The sequence below is a fragment of the Bufo gargarizans genome, chromosome 2, assembly GCF_014858855.1.
Source record: "Bufo gargarizans isolate SCDJY-AF-19 chromosome 2, ASM1485885v1, whole genome shotgun sequence".
Taxonomy (NCBI): Eukaryota; Metazoa; Chordata; class Amphibia; order Anura; family Bufonidae; genus Bufo; species Bufo gargarizans.
In genome coordinates, this window is record NC_058081.1 from 37,423,192 (window position 1) to 37,439,039 (window position 15,848).

At 44.0% G+C, this 15,848-nt stretch overlaps 1 protein-coding gene across 5 annotated transcripts in view; it reads left to right on the top strand.

The window, feature by feature from the left end:
* ACHE (acetylcholinesterase (Cartwright blood group)) overlaps positions 1 to 12,822 on the top strand; it is a 54,873-nt gene extending 42,051 nt beyond the window's left edge. For 3 of the 5 annotated variants that reach the window (XM_044278766.1, XM_044278765.1, XM_044278767.1), the window contains exons 2-4: positions 3,334 to 4,866; positions 4,981 to 5,150; positions 11,002 to 12,822. In XM_044278766.1, the coding sequence (XP_044134701.1) occupies positions 3,356 to 4,866; positions 4,981 to 5,150; positions 11,002 to 11,123 (1,803 nt within the window). In that variant the 5' untranslated portion in view covers positions 3,334 to 3,355 and the 3' untranslated portion in view covers positions 11,124 to 12,822. The other 2 variants (XM_044278768.1, XM_044278769.1) reach the window with 2 other exon arrangements.
* The last annotated feature ends 3,026 nt before the right edge of the window (positions 12,823 to 15,848 follow it).

Here is a 15,848-nt window from a genome sequence, read left to right on the forward strand (position 1 = left end):
TTGCTATACCTGGGCGTTTTATTTTAGTTATTTTGTTGGTGTCTGACATGCGGTTGAGTTGTAGCACCATAGAGTAGATATGGAATGAAGCCCCCAGTTGAATCTAAACCCAAGTGCTCCTTCTTGTCATCTCACCTTCATTGCCTCCTCTGGAATGACACCCTGTCAATTCTTCTTCTGCGTGGCTGTGTTTTTCCTCCCCTCCCGCTCATCCATGCTGTGTCTCTCCTCCCCCCCTCCTCTTGCTCCCTGTCCAGCAATTTCATTCATTTCATTAGTCAAGTAGGGGACCTGCTACTCTTCCCTAATTAGTGATGCATTTGCAGAGGCCTCCATCTGACAGCTAGCTGCTCATATACACATCTCCAGCCTACAACACAACACAGATACCCTTTCTATGAGACAGCTTGGAGACCATGCAAGGTGATTTGACAAGCCTCATTCCTATCTGTGAATTATTTCCTGTTTCTTAACAAGCTGCTGTTTTCTATCATCTTGCTAATTGCCGTATGTCTACTGAGCAACAGTAGGCACTAATGACTCTCGGGCTTTTGCAATAGAAAGCTCAACATGCGTGCCTGGCTCTTGATGTATGACTGACAAGAAGGATTGATTGACCTATGGAGGGTTGTGATATTTGTTTTGATCGTTTTTGCCCCTGTATGTGCTTCTAGGAGATGTCATCTAGGCCAGGAACTGTCATCTAGGCCAGGAACTGTTTAGGACCCCAGTAGATACCAATCAAGAGACGCAATATAATTTTCTTTTAGATGCTCCCAGTCATATCAGATTAAAGGTGTTCTGTGGCACCAGGGACATAAGTGGGTGGAGAGGTGTTATAGCTCCTTGGAGGGGCCAATGGCCTGTGTGCCTCAAAAGAAGACATCTTGGCACATTGTACGTTGGAGGGCTTGGGAATTAATTTACGCCTCTGGGTGACACCAGTCAAGGGAGTGGGTCTTACTTCTTCTGCTCCCTTGAACATCATTTTAACAGGTGCCATTACACGCCTTTATATGCCCTAATCTAAAGGGAAGCTTCAATTGCCCCTGGGTTCTGATCTACTGTTTTAACTCATCATTAGTAGGCCTCTATGATATCTATGATACTTCTATGATTTTTAAACCTCTTATTTTAAGATGCCCAAGGAGTGGCTCTTACGTCTTCTGTCCCTGAATGGCATTTGTATAAACCATTTATTTAGGGCAATTGCGCCCCCTAGATATCTCCGAAAATTTCCCTGGTGACAGCTTTCATGAATTCTGTACCACCTTCGAATGGCATACATGTAAATGACAATTCCGAACGACAAGGTCTGTACACTCGGCGAGCAGTGAGGCGTATACAGCTTTAGTGTATATATATGCATGTTTATTGAAACGTTATCTGCCAGCTCGCCCAAAATAGACAAGAGACAGCTGCAGGATATGTCTTGCTCCCGGTCTCTCTTTCTGTTTAGCCCCCTCCTACCACCACCAGCTGAAGCTGACAGCAAAAACATTCATGGGTAGCTGGGGGGTAACCTGGGTCACTGCTTCTCAGAAATCACACACCGTGAAATGGCCACTATTTGAGGACATCAAAGGGAGATTCCTGAGTAGTCAAGGGATAATATGAAAGGATATGACCTGCCAAACTATTAATACTTGGATCTTGAAATTTTGGGATGTAAATTCCACTGATCTAAAATTCTTGGTAGATGCAGGATCATCACATTTTCTGGATTATCAGACGAGCAGAGAATTTAGAGGAAGAAAGCCCAAATTTAATATATCATCTGCCCTAAGCATCAACATCTCACCCACGTTTGAAATTCATGGGAAGCTTTATAAAAAAGGAAGCAACGCTGAAAAAGAAGTGTGTAAAAGAGGCCTTTAAGAGAATGTCTACGACCACTTTACATATGGCCTGTTGGGTATATTTTTGTGCTAGAGGTGGAAGACAATAAAGATGGCTGAAGATATTAGAGAAATATTGTCCAATTTTCACAGTTTCAGCTAACTAATGTGTATGGAAAGGGGGGTCTTTTGACTCTTCGTTAACAGCAGAAGTTGGAGGTCAATAGTAATTGGGTATGTTGAATGTTCTCGGGCATGATATTTCTGCCACAAAAGGGTTTCTTCCCCTCGCCCCATTGAAAAAACATGCACATTCAACATGTCGGCCATTTATCTGACTGAACAAAACTTGCCCTGGCAAGGTTTTAAGAGCCAAACCCACATCATTCACTGGATCACCCATTATAAAAGACTGTTGTTGGTTTTGGAAGTTGAGGTTTTGGAGATCCATCCCCAGTAGTATGATACATGGACTCTCTCCATTGAAATTAAACTCTCCTCTGGCTCCTGGGTCTCCCACCAGGTAGATACTGTACACTTCACATTGGGTGACGTAAAACAAACCATAACATTTGTAGGCTATCAGATGGTAGAGTATTTCATGGTCTGAGAAGGATCCATGTTGCACCCTATCTATCATAAATTCTTGCCTTGGAATCTAAGTGTAGTGCTATGATGTGGAATTTGTTTGTTGTTTCCATGTTCACATGAGTCCGGTCTCTTCCCATGGTGCAAAAATACAGCTTTAGGCTAACAGGTCTGGGTAGTATGAGGTAGATAGACAGGGTCACTTTTAGCTCAAATAAGCATCCAATATTTCATGATAAATCAACATCACATTTAACAGTGATGGAAAAGTGGACAACCTAACCATTACCATCTGTTCAAATTTTTTCCTGGACCATGATAAAAGGGCACACGGGCCCTGTGAACTATGATAAGAGAGGCCCCTAGATTCTCCTCCCTTTACGCTCCCCACCCACCCCGTCCCATTGCTCTTCATAAACCTTGTGTAGCTCCATTTCACATTGCCTGTTGATGGTGAGGTCACAGCTGTTGCAGGGTTCCCGGGGCTAGAGAGACAGAAGGTGGAGGAGAAGGGACAACAATCTTAAAGAAAGGACTAGAAGGTGAGAAAAGTGGAGGGAGAAGCATAGCTAGAGCTAAAGTCTTGGTCTCCCTCAGTTAAATTTTGTGAATGTCTGGTTATAATAGTCTTGCCTTTGTCAGGGTTTTCTGAAGTTGTCCATCTTCATCTTGAACTTCTTGACACTGCTCCACTGCCTTATGTTCTCCCTTTTCCTTATCTATCTCCTTGCAACAAATTCCCCTTTCTTATCTCACGGCCTCTCATGTTTTCTTAGAAATTGTCCGCTTTCCAAATCATTACAATTTTTTTTTTTCCTTGGTTTCTGTTCTGTTTTGTTTACATGTCGTCTTTTCATAACTTGAGTTGACGTAGATTCTTTGTGTTTTTCTTTTTCTTCTTTCTCAGGTAATTTCAGTGAGGACCAGTCATGCAGTTCTTGTCACTTACGCTGTTTGGTTTCTGCACCCTCTCTCTCCTCTTGTCTCATGTGCTCGGTCAAAGTGATTCGGAACTCCTGGTCACCACCCGTTCGGGTAAAGTGAGAGGTACCAGGATAGATGTCCTCTCCAGCCATGTCACCGGATTTCTAGGAATTCCATTTGCAGAACCACCACTTGGCAAGTTGAGATTTCGACGAACAGAACCAAAAAAGCCATGGAGTGATGTTTGGGATGCCACCAGCTATCCTAATGCATGTTACCAATACTTTGACACCTTGTATCCTGGTTTCTCAGGGATGGAAATGTGGAATCCTAATAGGCCCATGAGTGAGGACTGTTTGTATCTTAATATCTGGGTTCCTTACCCGCGCCCTAAAAATGCAACTGTTATGGTCTGGATCTATGGTGGTGGCTTCTACAGTGGATCCTCTTCCCTTGATGTTTATGATGGTCGTTATCTATGTCACACAGAAAATGTCATAGTAATTAGTATGAATTATCGTGTGGGAGCATTTGGTTTTCTGACACTGACACCAGGAAGTGCAGATGCTCCAGGCAATGTGGGCTTATTTGACCAACGCTTGGCACTTCAGTGGATCCAAGATAACATAGCATTTTTTGGTGGTGATGCTAGGACAGTCACTATCTTTGGAGAGAGTGCGGGGGGTGCCTCTGTTGGCATGCATGTACTCTCTCCAGGTAGCCATCATTTATTCTCTAAAGGTATACTGCAGAGTGGCTCACCAAACACACCATGGGCAACTGTTACACCCCAAGAGGCTCGGCGCCGGACTGAGCTGTTAGGGAAGCTGGTAGACTGTAAGCAGGGTAATGATACAGAACTTCTGAATTGTCTCCGGACAAAAACACCACAGACTCTCATTGACAATGAGTTTTCTGTCCTTCCAGCTCCGAGTGTCTTTCGCTTTGCCTTTGTTCCAGTGGCGGATGGAGACTTTTTCCCAGAAGCCCCTGAAACTTTAATAAACATGGGCCGGTTTAAGCCATGCCCACTGATTGTAGGTGTCAACCAGAATGAGGGTTCCTACTTCCTACTGTATGGAGCACCTGGCTTCAGCAAGAACAATGAGAGCTTGATCACTCGAGAGGAGTTCCTTGGCGGGGTGAGGATGAGTGTCCCTCATGCCAATGACATTGCTCTTGAAGCCGTCGTGATGCAATATACAGACTGGGCAGATGAACATGCTCCAGTTAAAAACAGGGACGCTATGGACCAGATAGTTGGAGACCACAATGTAGTTTGCCCCGTAACTTACTTTGGTGCAAAGGTGTCAGAGTTTGGGAACAGAGTATATGGATATTACTTCGACCAAAGAGCATCCAACCTTGCATGGCCGGAATGGATGGGTGTTCCACACGGCTACGAGATTGAGTTCGTATTTGGTCTTCCCCTGGATCCAAAACTAAAATACACCAAACAAGAGGCCGACTTTACTCGGCGGATGATGCGATACTGGGCCAACTTCGCACGGACTGGGTGAGTGTGAACACTATATAAATTTAGTGCAAAACTAAAACAAAAAATATGGAAGTAAGAAATGGTCATTCCGTTGTGTATGTGCGACCTAATTCTTTTTATTTCCCTACCCAGGGACCCTAATGATGATAGTAACTCCCGCCAACCAAAATGGCCTGTGTTCACTTCAACAGAACAAAGGTACTTAACACTGAACCAAAAGCCTGCCCAGAACCTGCAGGGAATAAGAGTCCAAATGTGTACCTTCTGGAACCGCTTCCTGCCCAAGCTCCTCAACATCACAGGTATGATAGAGTTTACGAACTTGGATCGTCATATGTCCATGCCAGTCAATGAATGATGACATTGGCCATATACATTGAGCTATCCTCTAAGACGTGCTACAAGATAGTTGCTTAATTGACATAGACCTTCATCCCAACCACCAGTTAGAGATGGTATTTTCACTTAATTTGAGTGGACATCCACCTAAATTCATTCTTATGCTGGCCAAACATGGAGACTCCAACATGGAGCATGCATGAGTTTTTAATGTGCACACTACCTTGCCTATGCTTTATGGCAGCTGCAATAAATAAGGCTAATTAACCTTAAATGGTCCCATAAGCTCATAGTGTTTCAAAAGATGAGATCTTTCGCTGAGCAGATGACATGATAGATGACATGAGAAGACTGTGAACAATATAGTAAGTAAATTCAATCAAAACTAGAAGGATGTGTCTGACCAGCTTCCTGCATGTCTAGATAGCCTATTCTCTGCTTTTGTCAGCTCTGCCTATCTAACCTCCAAACCCTGTCTGCCAGTAAAAGTCTAATGGCCAGCTTGCCATGTCCCTGCTCATCTCTGCTATTGTCAGTAGTGTAGCCCTACCTATCTAGTCTCAGGCAGTACACAAAACATGCACACAATATTAGTAAACGCTACATTATTTCTAAAACCTGTCTTAATTTATGGGACCAACCCGCAAAATTTGAATGCCCAGTTTGTTGTGTCCCTGCTCATTTCTGCTATTGTCAGTAGTGCCTATCTAGTCATAGGCAGTACACAAGACTTGTACGCAATATTTGTAGATGCTAAATTATCTCCAAATCCTGTCTTAATTGACGGGATCTGCCAGAAAAAGTCTAATGGCCAGCTTGTCATGTCCCTGCTTCTGCTATTGTCAGTAGGGTAGTCCTGCCTATCTAGTCTCAGGCAGCACACAAGACCTGCACACAACATTCATAGACACTAGATTATCTCAAAATCCTGTCTTTATTGCTGGGATCTGCCATCAAAACACTAGTAGCCAGCTTGCAGTGTCTCTGCTTATCTCTGCTTTGGTCAGTAGTGTAGTCCAGCCTATCTAGTCTCAGGCAGTAAAACAAGACATTGTGCGGTCTTGTGAAACATTCGATTATCTGTAAATTCTGTCAACAAAGGTCTAATGACTATGGCCATCTTACCATGTATAGAGATTGTCTTACCTTTTCACCTGTCAGTAGTGTGGTCTTGCCTATTTAGTCTCCAGCAGCACATAACTCGCAAGCGGTCCTGACAGACGTTAGATGTTCTACAAACCCTGTCAAAATGGGTGGGATCCACCACCATAGCTCAAATGGCAAACTTCCTGTGTGTATATATACTGTGACCTCCTGTATCATCAGTGAGTTAACCTGCCTATTTAGTCTCCAGCAGTATAATAGAAAAGTAGTCCATGTATGATGATGAGATCCACTTAACCTGTACATAACATCTGTCTCGTGACTTTTATGGCTCTTGTGTACTAACCAAGTACTATCTAACATTTGTATCTTCTACCTTCCTTTCTTCTGACTGCTCAGATGACTGCTTTTCTTAATACACTGCTTTATGGCTTGCTGCAAAGTCTGTCTCATCCACCATCTAACATCTCAAGAGGGTTCTCCTAAATTTCAAGCATTTCATAACTGTCCAATGAGTTGATCTGGAAATGTTCCTCTATATAAAGCCAGAGCACACTTACCATAGGGGCAGCCTATGCAGCTGCTATGGGGCCCTTGAGAAACGGGGCCCGCCCCCATTTGTTATGACAATAGCTCAAGCTGAACTTCATACCATTTGGAGGATGGTAAGGGTGTTGAGAAGGGGTGAAAGAGGCTCTGGGACCTCCTAGAGAGCAGAAATGATATCAACTAGAACAGTAATGGGCCCCGTTGTGGATTTTGCTATAGGGAAGTCTCTTTGATGTGGTCGGCTCATGCATCTGAAGCCATCTCTACATCGTTCTCAAGACTTATGGGCACCAGACCCCACTAAGTTTGATATGCTATCTCTCCACCATTTTGGAAAGTCATGTGTCATAATTGTCATGCTGGAACCTGTAGTCACTGAAGGTCTGGAGAACCTTCTACTTAGATTTGGCCTTCCCATTAGCCATCCCATCATTCATTCCACATGAACTTCTCCTAATCTTTAACATCTGCTCTGACCCAAACACGGTTATAATTTATATATAATCATCCAAGATATTTTAGGAATCCACAGATGGTATCAGGTCGAGTCCTGGGGTGGCATCACCTCAAGAACGCCCATTATCCCATAGTCCCTCTTCTTTGAAGGGAAATTTCACCCTGAAGCATCAATTTTCCACTATTAACCTATTACTTTCCAGTAGCCTAAAATTCACCTAGGTGGATTAGGTTTAGGCTACTGCTGTGTCCCCCTGCTTTATACTGCAGCTCTGCTTTTCCAGCAAACAAATGAAACCAACAGTGAGTGAAAGAGCATTGTCAAGGAGATGAGACATCGGCGCAGCCCACTGCTGGGGCGCGGGTATAAGAATGTAGTACGATTATATTGATTATTTTCTATAGATCAGTTTAAACTATAAGAGAAATCTTGGATAAAGAAATATACTAGGAGTTTATCCTTTCTGCTATATGTGTGTAGGTTCTTCTCCACTATTAAAGGAAATGTTTAAAAAGCCCAAAAATCTCAGCGCTTCTGGTGATGTGAAACAAAAAATTATTGTTAAATATAACGGTTCATGTTTTCATTGTGATTTCCTTCGACAAGTGGGAGGCTGTGATATGGATTTTTTTAATCTGACGTTTGACTTTCTCCCTTGTAGCGACCAGATGGCCCTGCTCGAACTGCTCCCGAAACGGCCCCTACCTGCTGCTGCTCACTCTCTGTCTGCTTACAGTGCAGCATAAAACGCCATAAAGCGAACCCCCACCTCCCACACCCCGAATGGACAGTCACTCCTCCTCACACAGTGAGACCAACACACGAAAAACTATTAATGCTACCTCCAACACCCAGATAACCTTCCTCTGCATGCTCCACTTCCTCATCCATCCATCTAACTGTTCTGCACCGCCTTCCATCGACCATTTCTCTATTTATACGTTGCAATAAATTCAGATTTTTTTTCTACATTTCACTTTTTTGCCTTTTATTTTTTATGTTAACCATTTCACTTTCTTTAAATAACTAAAACAATTAATTCAATCATCTGACCCATCAATCTGCATGCCTTCTCCTTTAAGAGATAGTGATCTTAATTCCTTATATGGTCGGGCATCATGTTGTTTCTAAATTGCAGCGCCACCTAGTGGTTAGATAGTCGTGAAGCATGTTAAAGCGAGCTAGTCACTGATTAATATTCTATTTTTTAGCAGAGGAGATGTGAGGAGCTGGACAGGTAGCGGAGGAGATATGAGGAGCTGGACAGGTAGCGGAAGAGATATGAGGAGCTGGACAGGTAGCGGAGGAGATATGGGGAGCTGGACAGGTAGCGGAAAAGATGTGAGGAGCTGGACAGGTAGCGGAGGAGATGTGAGGAGCTGGACAGGTAGCGGAGGAGATGTGAGGAGCTGGACAGGTAGCGGAGGAGATGTGAGGAGCTGGACAGGTAGCGGAGGAGATGTGAGGAGCTGGACAGGTAGCGGAGGAGATGTGAGGAGCTGGACAGGTAGCGGAGGAGATGTGAGGAGCTGGACAGGTAGCGGAGGAGATGTGAGGAGCTGGACAGGTAGCGGAGGAGATGTGAGGAGCTGGACAGGTAGCGGAGGAGATGTGAGGAGCTGGACAGGTAGCGGAGGAGATGTGAGGAGCTGGACAGGTAGCGGAGGAGATGTGAGGAGCAGGACAGGTAGCGGAGGAGATGTAAGGAGCAGGACAGGTAGCGGAGGAGATGTGAGGAGCAGGACAGGTAGCGGAGGAGATGTGAGGAGCAGGACAGGTAGCGGAGGAGATGTGAGGAGCAGGACAGGTAGCGGAGGAGATGTGAGGCGCTGGACAGGTAGCGGAGGAGATGTGAGGCGCTGGACAGGTAGCGGAGGAGATATGAGGCGCTGGACAGGTAGCGGAGGAGATATGAGGAGCTGGACAGGTAGCGGAGGAGATATGAGGAGCTGGACAGGTAGCTGAGGAGATATTTGGTCCTACTTGACCTACCTTTCCATTTGTCTGCCGTGTGATGACGAGGATATGGTAGTCACCAAGGATTTTCTTTTCCTCAAAAATTAGCTACTCTGGTGGATCCAGGAGTCAAGAATAGATATTTTCTCAGGTTTAGTGGTGGTCTCAGGCCTGAGAACACAAATTAAAGGGAAATTATACCCTCATTATTGTATTTATACAGAGATGTAATCAGCATTCATGTATAGCTGAGGGATTGGGCCCTTTATTTTATTTATTTTGTAGTATTTTATTTTATTAGTTGCCCCTAAAATCCTCTTTCCTGGTCCTCCAATGCAGCATGGCACTATAGTCTTGTAACCAGGGTGGGGCTTGCACCCAGGAGAGGTCTCCTATCATCTATATAATGATAGCCATTATCCATAATGCACACAGGCTTTTAAGAGTGAGCTATCCTTTTAAGATCCATAATCGGGGAATCCAGTACAGTATGGGCCTGGTAACTTAAATATCCCCAGTAAATGAAGATACCCCAAAAAAATCCTGGGTGACAACCAATGACCTCCATTACATTGCCAGCTCTCCCAGACTCCTGAATGCCAGTTCCACCTAATTACACAGTAAAATATCTTTCAATAACATATTAACAAGCGGATTTGCCATGGCGGACTATAGGAATGTTGTTAACTATTCACAGGATGTTACTGGAATTTTTTTTTATACTTTGGGTGGAAATGGCCTTTAAGTTAACAACATGCATGTTTAATATCCTATTCTTCCTCATCTGCTCTGTCCTTACACTCATATCCCAATATATTTGCCTTTACCTCCACAAACCATGACACAACATGTTTTGTTTAAAGGGTAACCCCAGAGACAGTCCAGATTAATTTAAGCCCACGCTATATAATAAGAAGCCACAGCCTATCACCGCACCCATAGGTCATACAGGAGACCATAAATCAGCTCCTGTTATCTGCTCACATTATCCGCCTTACGCCCCTTCCCCACCAAAAATATGTTTAACGAGATATAGGAAATCCTAACTGCCAAACATAGCACATCAACAGGCTTTTAAATAATTTCTGGACGATTCACGTAATTTCATCTAACCTTAAAAAGATTCTTCACAAAAATCTGATTAATAATGCACCTAGACCTGTGAAAGAGACTGGTTGCTAAGGATGTTCTAGACTATGGTCGTCAGGCATTGTATCCCTAGAAACCAGCTGTCCAGCTGCCGCACAGTAATCACAACATTCCAATTCCCAGCTCAGCCTGAACTATTAATCAGATTTTTCTACAAAATTGATTTTAGGAGGGGCAGCTGTGAGACTACATGTTCCATTATGTTAATGCTAATTAAAAGGCTGACTGTTGGAGTTCTCAGCTGCTGAAAGTCCATCTACAGGTCCCCGCCAACTACCCAACCTTTTCATAGTAAATACCCCCCACTATCAGAGCCTCTAATTCAGCCAAAATGTGGACCACTATTTTGTAGACTATTTAGGAGCAATTACAACTCTACTTTTCCAGAGTCCTGAATAACAAAAATCTGTTTAGTAGTGCAATGATACATCGCCTGCTCTAGTACCGATGCCAAATTTCCCACCCTTCGAGATTCTGGCAAACCGAGTTGACAATGGCGGGATACTCCCTCTTCTCTCAGCCATCTTTTTATGCCTTTCTTATGCTGTTTTTCCCCTCCCTTCTTCTCTCCGATTTCCTGCTGTCCTCCTCCTTTACAGATAACATCGATGAAGCCGAGCGCCAGTGGAAGGTGGAATTCCATCGCTGGAGCGCCTACATGATGCGATGGAAGAACCAGTTTGACCATTACAGCAAGCAGGAGCGCTGCAGCGAGCTGTGACCTCACTATGACATTAGCGAACCAACTCCTCTGCTCTTCTAGCAAAAAAAATATAAACTGTGACATCACTATGACATCATCACAACGCCACTGCACAGATTCCTCATACAAGCAGTGAGAATCAGGGGTTTTGTAGACACTTGTGTCCTTACCGCCCCTTCTTGTGTGATGTCTTAAAGAGCAAGACACATGTAAGGACATTAATACGATACCACACACGCAAGTCACGTGATTGTTTCTGCCCCTTGTATGTACTGTATGTCTCCCAAAGTCCACCCCAACCCTGTGTGGTAGGGGGGGGGGGGATATCCCTGTATGACGCTGTGATCCCTCTTGTCCGCATGTCCATCTGTATATAGTGTTCGATGATATAAAGATATAAATATATATAAATATATAGAATATATACATATTTATAATATATATATAGAGGGAGATTTACATGTAAACTATTTATTTGTGATGCTGTGAACGTCGCCCCCTCTGCCAGGGCCCTGTGCCATGGGGCACCTGCCAGAAGAGGGCTAACGTGCCCCATCCCATAGAATATACTGTACTGCAGTTCTCACCTGTCATATGCCATTTGATGCGTGTCTACAATGCCTCTGCTGCAATTGTTAAAGGGGAAGTTCACTTTTACATCTGCCACACGCTGTGACAGACACCACCTTGAGTGCTACACAACCTTTAGCCATAATGCCTGAGATATGCTCTAGTCCTACAGTGGGAAACCTTCTAGCACTTTAGTTGACCAGCCTTATGAGCTCTAGTTGAAATGGACTTTCCCTTTAAGCCTCATCGCCCCCAGCTGGTTCCTGCAGAAATCCACAGGTTCCTTAGATCTAATGGAAGCCATATGTAACATATGGTCTAGCCCAACCTTATATGCACTTAATTCCTCACTAGCGACATCATAAAGATCTAACCCTGGTTCTCCGGCTACAAGGGGACTACAAATCTAAGCATTTTTATGTCCGTACTGTATGTGCATTTCCACTATTTTATGTGCACATGATATTTTTATTTTGTTTGTCTGCATTTTTGTTATTACACATCATCCACAGAAAACAGACAAGGCCCTTTAAAATAACGGAGTGGGTTGATAAACACACTTCCATAACATCCAATCAGATCTCAGCTTTCATTCTCTAAGATGTAACAATCATGCCATTTCCTTAAATTTAAAGGAGAATTACATCTAAATATATGCCATCTCGATGAGCTGGGCTGTTACCAAAATTATGGGGCCGTAGTGTTCACTACATCAGTTTGATGTTCCTTGGATAATTTGAGAGGTTTCCTCACTGTTCCATATAAAATAATGACCTACAATCGTAATATATTCATAAGATATGCAGTATTATATCACAGATGATAAAGATATATACATAGATTCCAGAAATATATTTATCTACAATGACTTCACCTCTACAATGGTTCCAGAAACCGGTCACGTTCTTGAAGACCAAAGCCCTTAGAACTTGGGTCCTCCAAGGAAAGTTTCAAAGGTGAATTGTTTGTCTGGAAAAGGGAAAGACTAAAAGTTTACAACTGACAGAGCCCAGATCCGGGAACCCAAAGCTATTGTATGACCCAGGTACTACTATTAGAAAGAATAAAATGAGGCCTTCCCTTCAATGTGTGCTGATGAGGAACAAGCCTTGTATGTGCATCGTTCAATAAAGAACATTAAACCTTCTCCATTTTGTAAAACGTGTCAGGTTTGTTTTTGTTTGGTATTTATAGTTTTTCTTCTCAATGTCTGGTAAATTTTCACCACTCTTCAGCTGTCTCATAGCTTTCTTCCCCTCCAGCTCACCCTCTTTATGTCCTTGTTAAGCCTCCAAGTGTCTCATAACTTTCCTCCTCCCTATGTTGACCTTACGTGTCCAATAATCTTGTAAGCTTCATACTATGTTCTTCTTACTATTCCATTTCTCATAACTTTCATCTATGTACTTTTTACTCATCCAGTTGTCTTGTAACTTTCCTCTTCTCAATGTTCTTCTTACTCTTCCAATTGTCTTCTATGCTTCATCCTATGTTCTTACTCTTCCAGTGGTCTCATACAGCAACTCGTATCTTTGTTCTTCTTACTCATCCAGCTGCCTTGCAATGTTCCTTTTCTCCATATTCTTCTTACTCTTCCACTGTCTCATAACTTTCTTTTCCTATTACTCTTCTTGTCTTGTACGCATCAGTTACTTCTTCCTCTTCCAGTTGTCTCATACTTTCATATATGTTCTTCTTACTCTTCCAATATTCTAATGTATTTATTCCTCTCCATGGTCTTTTTACTCTTCCAGTTGTCTCATAACTTTCTTCTCTTCCATGTTCTTCTTACTCCTCCAATTGTCTCATTTCTTTCCTCCTCTCAGTGTTCTTTTTACTCCTCCAAATATCTAATAGCTTTCCTCCTTCTCCATGTTCTTCTTACTCTTCCAATTATCTAATAACTTTACTTCTTTCTATGTTCTTCTTAATCTTCCAATTATTTTGCATCTTTCCTCTAGTCTGTTTTCTTCTTAAAAGCCTTTTTCACAGGGAGATTATTGGCTAAATGAATGTTCATAGACACACTTGTTCCTGGTAACTGCCCCTTTTCAAATGTCATGCATTGGGCTGACAAATGAACATTTATCTGTGGCAATAAAAATTACTGTTTGCCAGCAGGGCATCACACCATGTAAAAAACAATAATGTAAATTAACAACCGCACATAATGAACAATCATTCAAGTGATTATTCATACCCAGTGTAAAAGCTTTTTCTAACAAGTACTGACCAACTTCCTACAGTATATTGTCGCTCATTACAAAACTGTACTCTTCCAGGTGTCTCGTAACTTTCCACCTCTCCAGCTTCCCCTCTCCTTCTTCTTCTCCTTCTTCTTCTTACAGATGCCTTGTGAGACTCTTATGTTGACTTTCTCCATGATCTTTAACCTCTTCAGGACACATGACGTACCGGTACGTCATGTATAGTTCCGATCACTGCCGACCGGCGGGCGGTGATCGGAACCCAGTGCCTGCTCAAATCATTGAGTAGGCACATTGGCTAGATGCGCCAGGGGGTCCTGTAACCCCCTCATGTGGGTGAACGCAGAAAACTGCAGGTCAATTCAGACCTGTCTCTGAGGACCCGATAACCCGGAACAGGATGGTGTTCGGTGGTGTGATTTTACCCCACCAATCACCATCCTGCGATCCTGAGAGGTGATGGTGACATCACCTCTCAGGATCGCCTCTGATTGGTAGGCGGGCGGGCGGGAGATTCAAATCTTGTCAGCGCTCCTCTCCTCCTCCTTTTGTGTCCGGAGCCCGAGGAGAGAAGAGCTCCCTGCACATGTGGATCTGAGCCAGCATCACCCCATCTGTGCCCCAGCACCCATCCTTGCCCCCAGGACCCGATCTGTGCCCCAGCACCCCCCATCTGATCAACCAGGTAATTATGGAAAGGCTAGGGAAAGGTTGGGCTAGGCAGGGATATAAAAGGGAAAGTTATGGGGGAAAAAAAACTTTGATTGCATCACCTTAAGTAGGGTGTCTGGGGTCCACAGCACAGCTGTGTGACCCTAGACCCCCCAAAGGTGCTGCCGCTTGCCCCCCGCATTTTTTTTTTTTTGTGCGTATGCTGACTGTAGCCGTCATTCCTAGTGTCCAGCCACTGTTAGCGCATCGCACACCCCACCGCTGATCAACTTTGGACAGTTGATCAGCGGTTTAAAAAAAAATTTTCTTCACATTTTTAGCCTTTTTTTTTCCTGTTAGTTTTAGGGATAAGTCCGCGAACACCCGTGCCCCCACACACACGCACACCAAATAAAGATTTACACGCACGCACATACACACACACACTCCCCTATGGCCCGCCGGATGCTCTCGTCCGACTAACTTGTAAATCTAATGGTGGAGCAGACGAACCTGTACGCCCAGTAGTTCGTTGCTCAACACCTGGGCTCCTTTTTGGCAAGGCCCGGTGGCTGGACGCCAGTCAATGCAGCCAAAATGAGGACATTTTGGGGCCTCGTGCTGCATATGGGCCTAGTCAAGAAACCTAGTGTCAGGAATTACTGGAGTGGGGACGTCCTCTACCATACCCCACTTTACAGTACGGCCATGACACGCTCCCGGTTTGAGGCCATCCGGAAATGCCTGCATTATTCAGATAATGCAGCATGTCCCCCCGAGGTGATCCTGCCTATGACTGCCTGTACAAAATCAGGCCGGTCATCGATCACTTTGGGGCCAAATTTGTACAGGCTTATGCACCTGGAAGGGAGGTCGCGGTTGATGAGTTCAAGGGGGGACTCATTTTCCGCCAGTATGTTCCCTCAAAGCGGGCGAGGTATGGCGTGAAGCTGTACAAACTTTGTGAGAGTACCTCAGGGTACATTTACAAGTTTTGTGTGTACGAGGGGCGAGATTCCCGTATTCAACCCCCAGAATGTCCCCCCACTCTGGATATTAGCGGGAAGCTTGTGTGGGACCTTTATGCACCCACTGCTAGATAAGGGTTACCACCTTTACGTGGATAACTTTTATACTAGTATCCCCTTGTTCCAGTCCCTTGCTGCCAGATCCACGTCCGCTTGTGGGACAATGCGGAAAAATCAACGCAGCCTCCCTGCCCACCCCCTCCAGGTACCTATCTTACCACTGGAAACCTGTTGCTGGTCAGATATAAGGACAAGAGGGATGTCCTTGTACTGTCCACAATTCATGG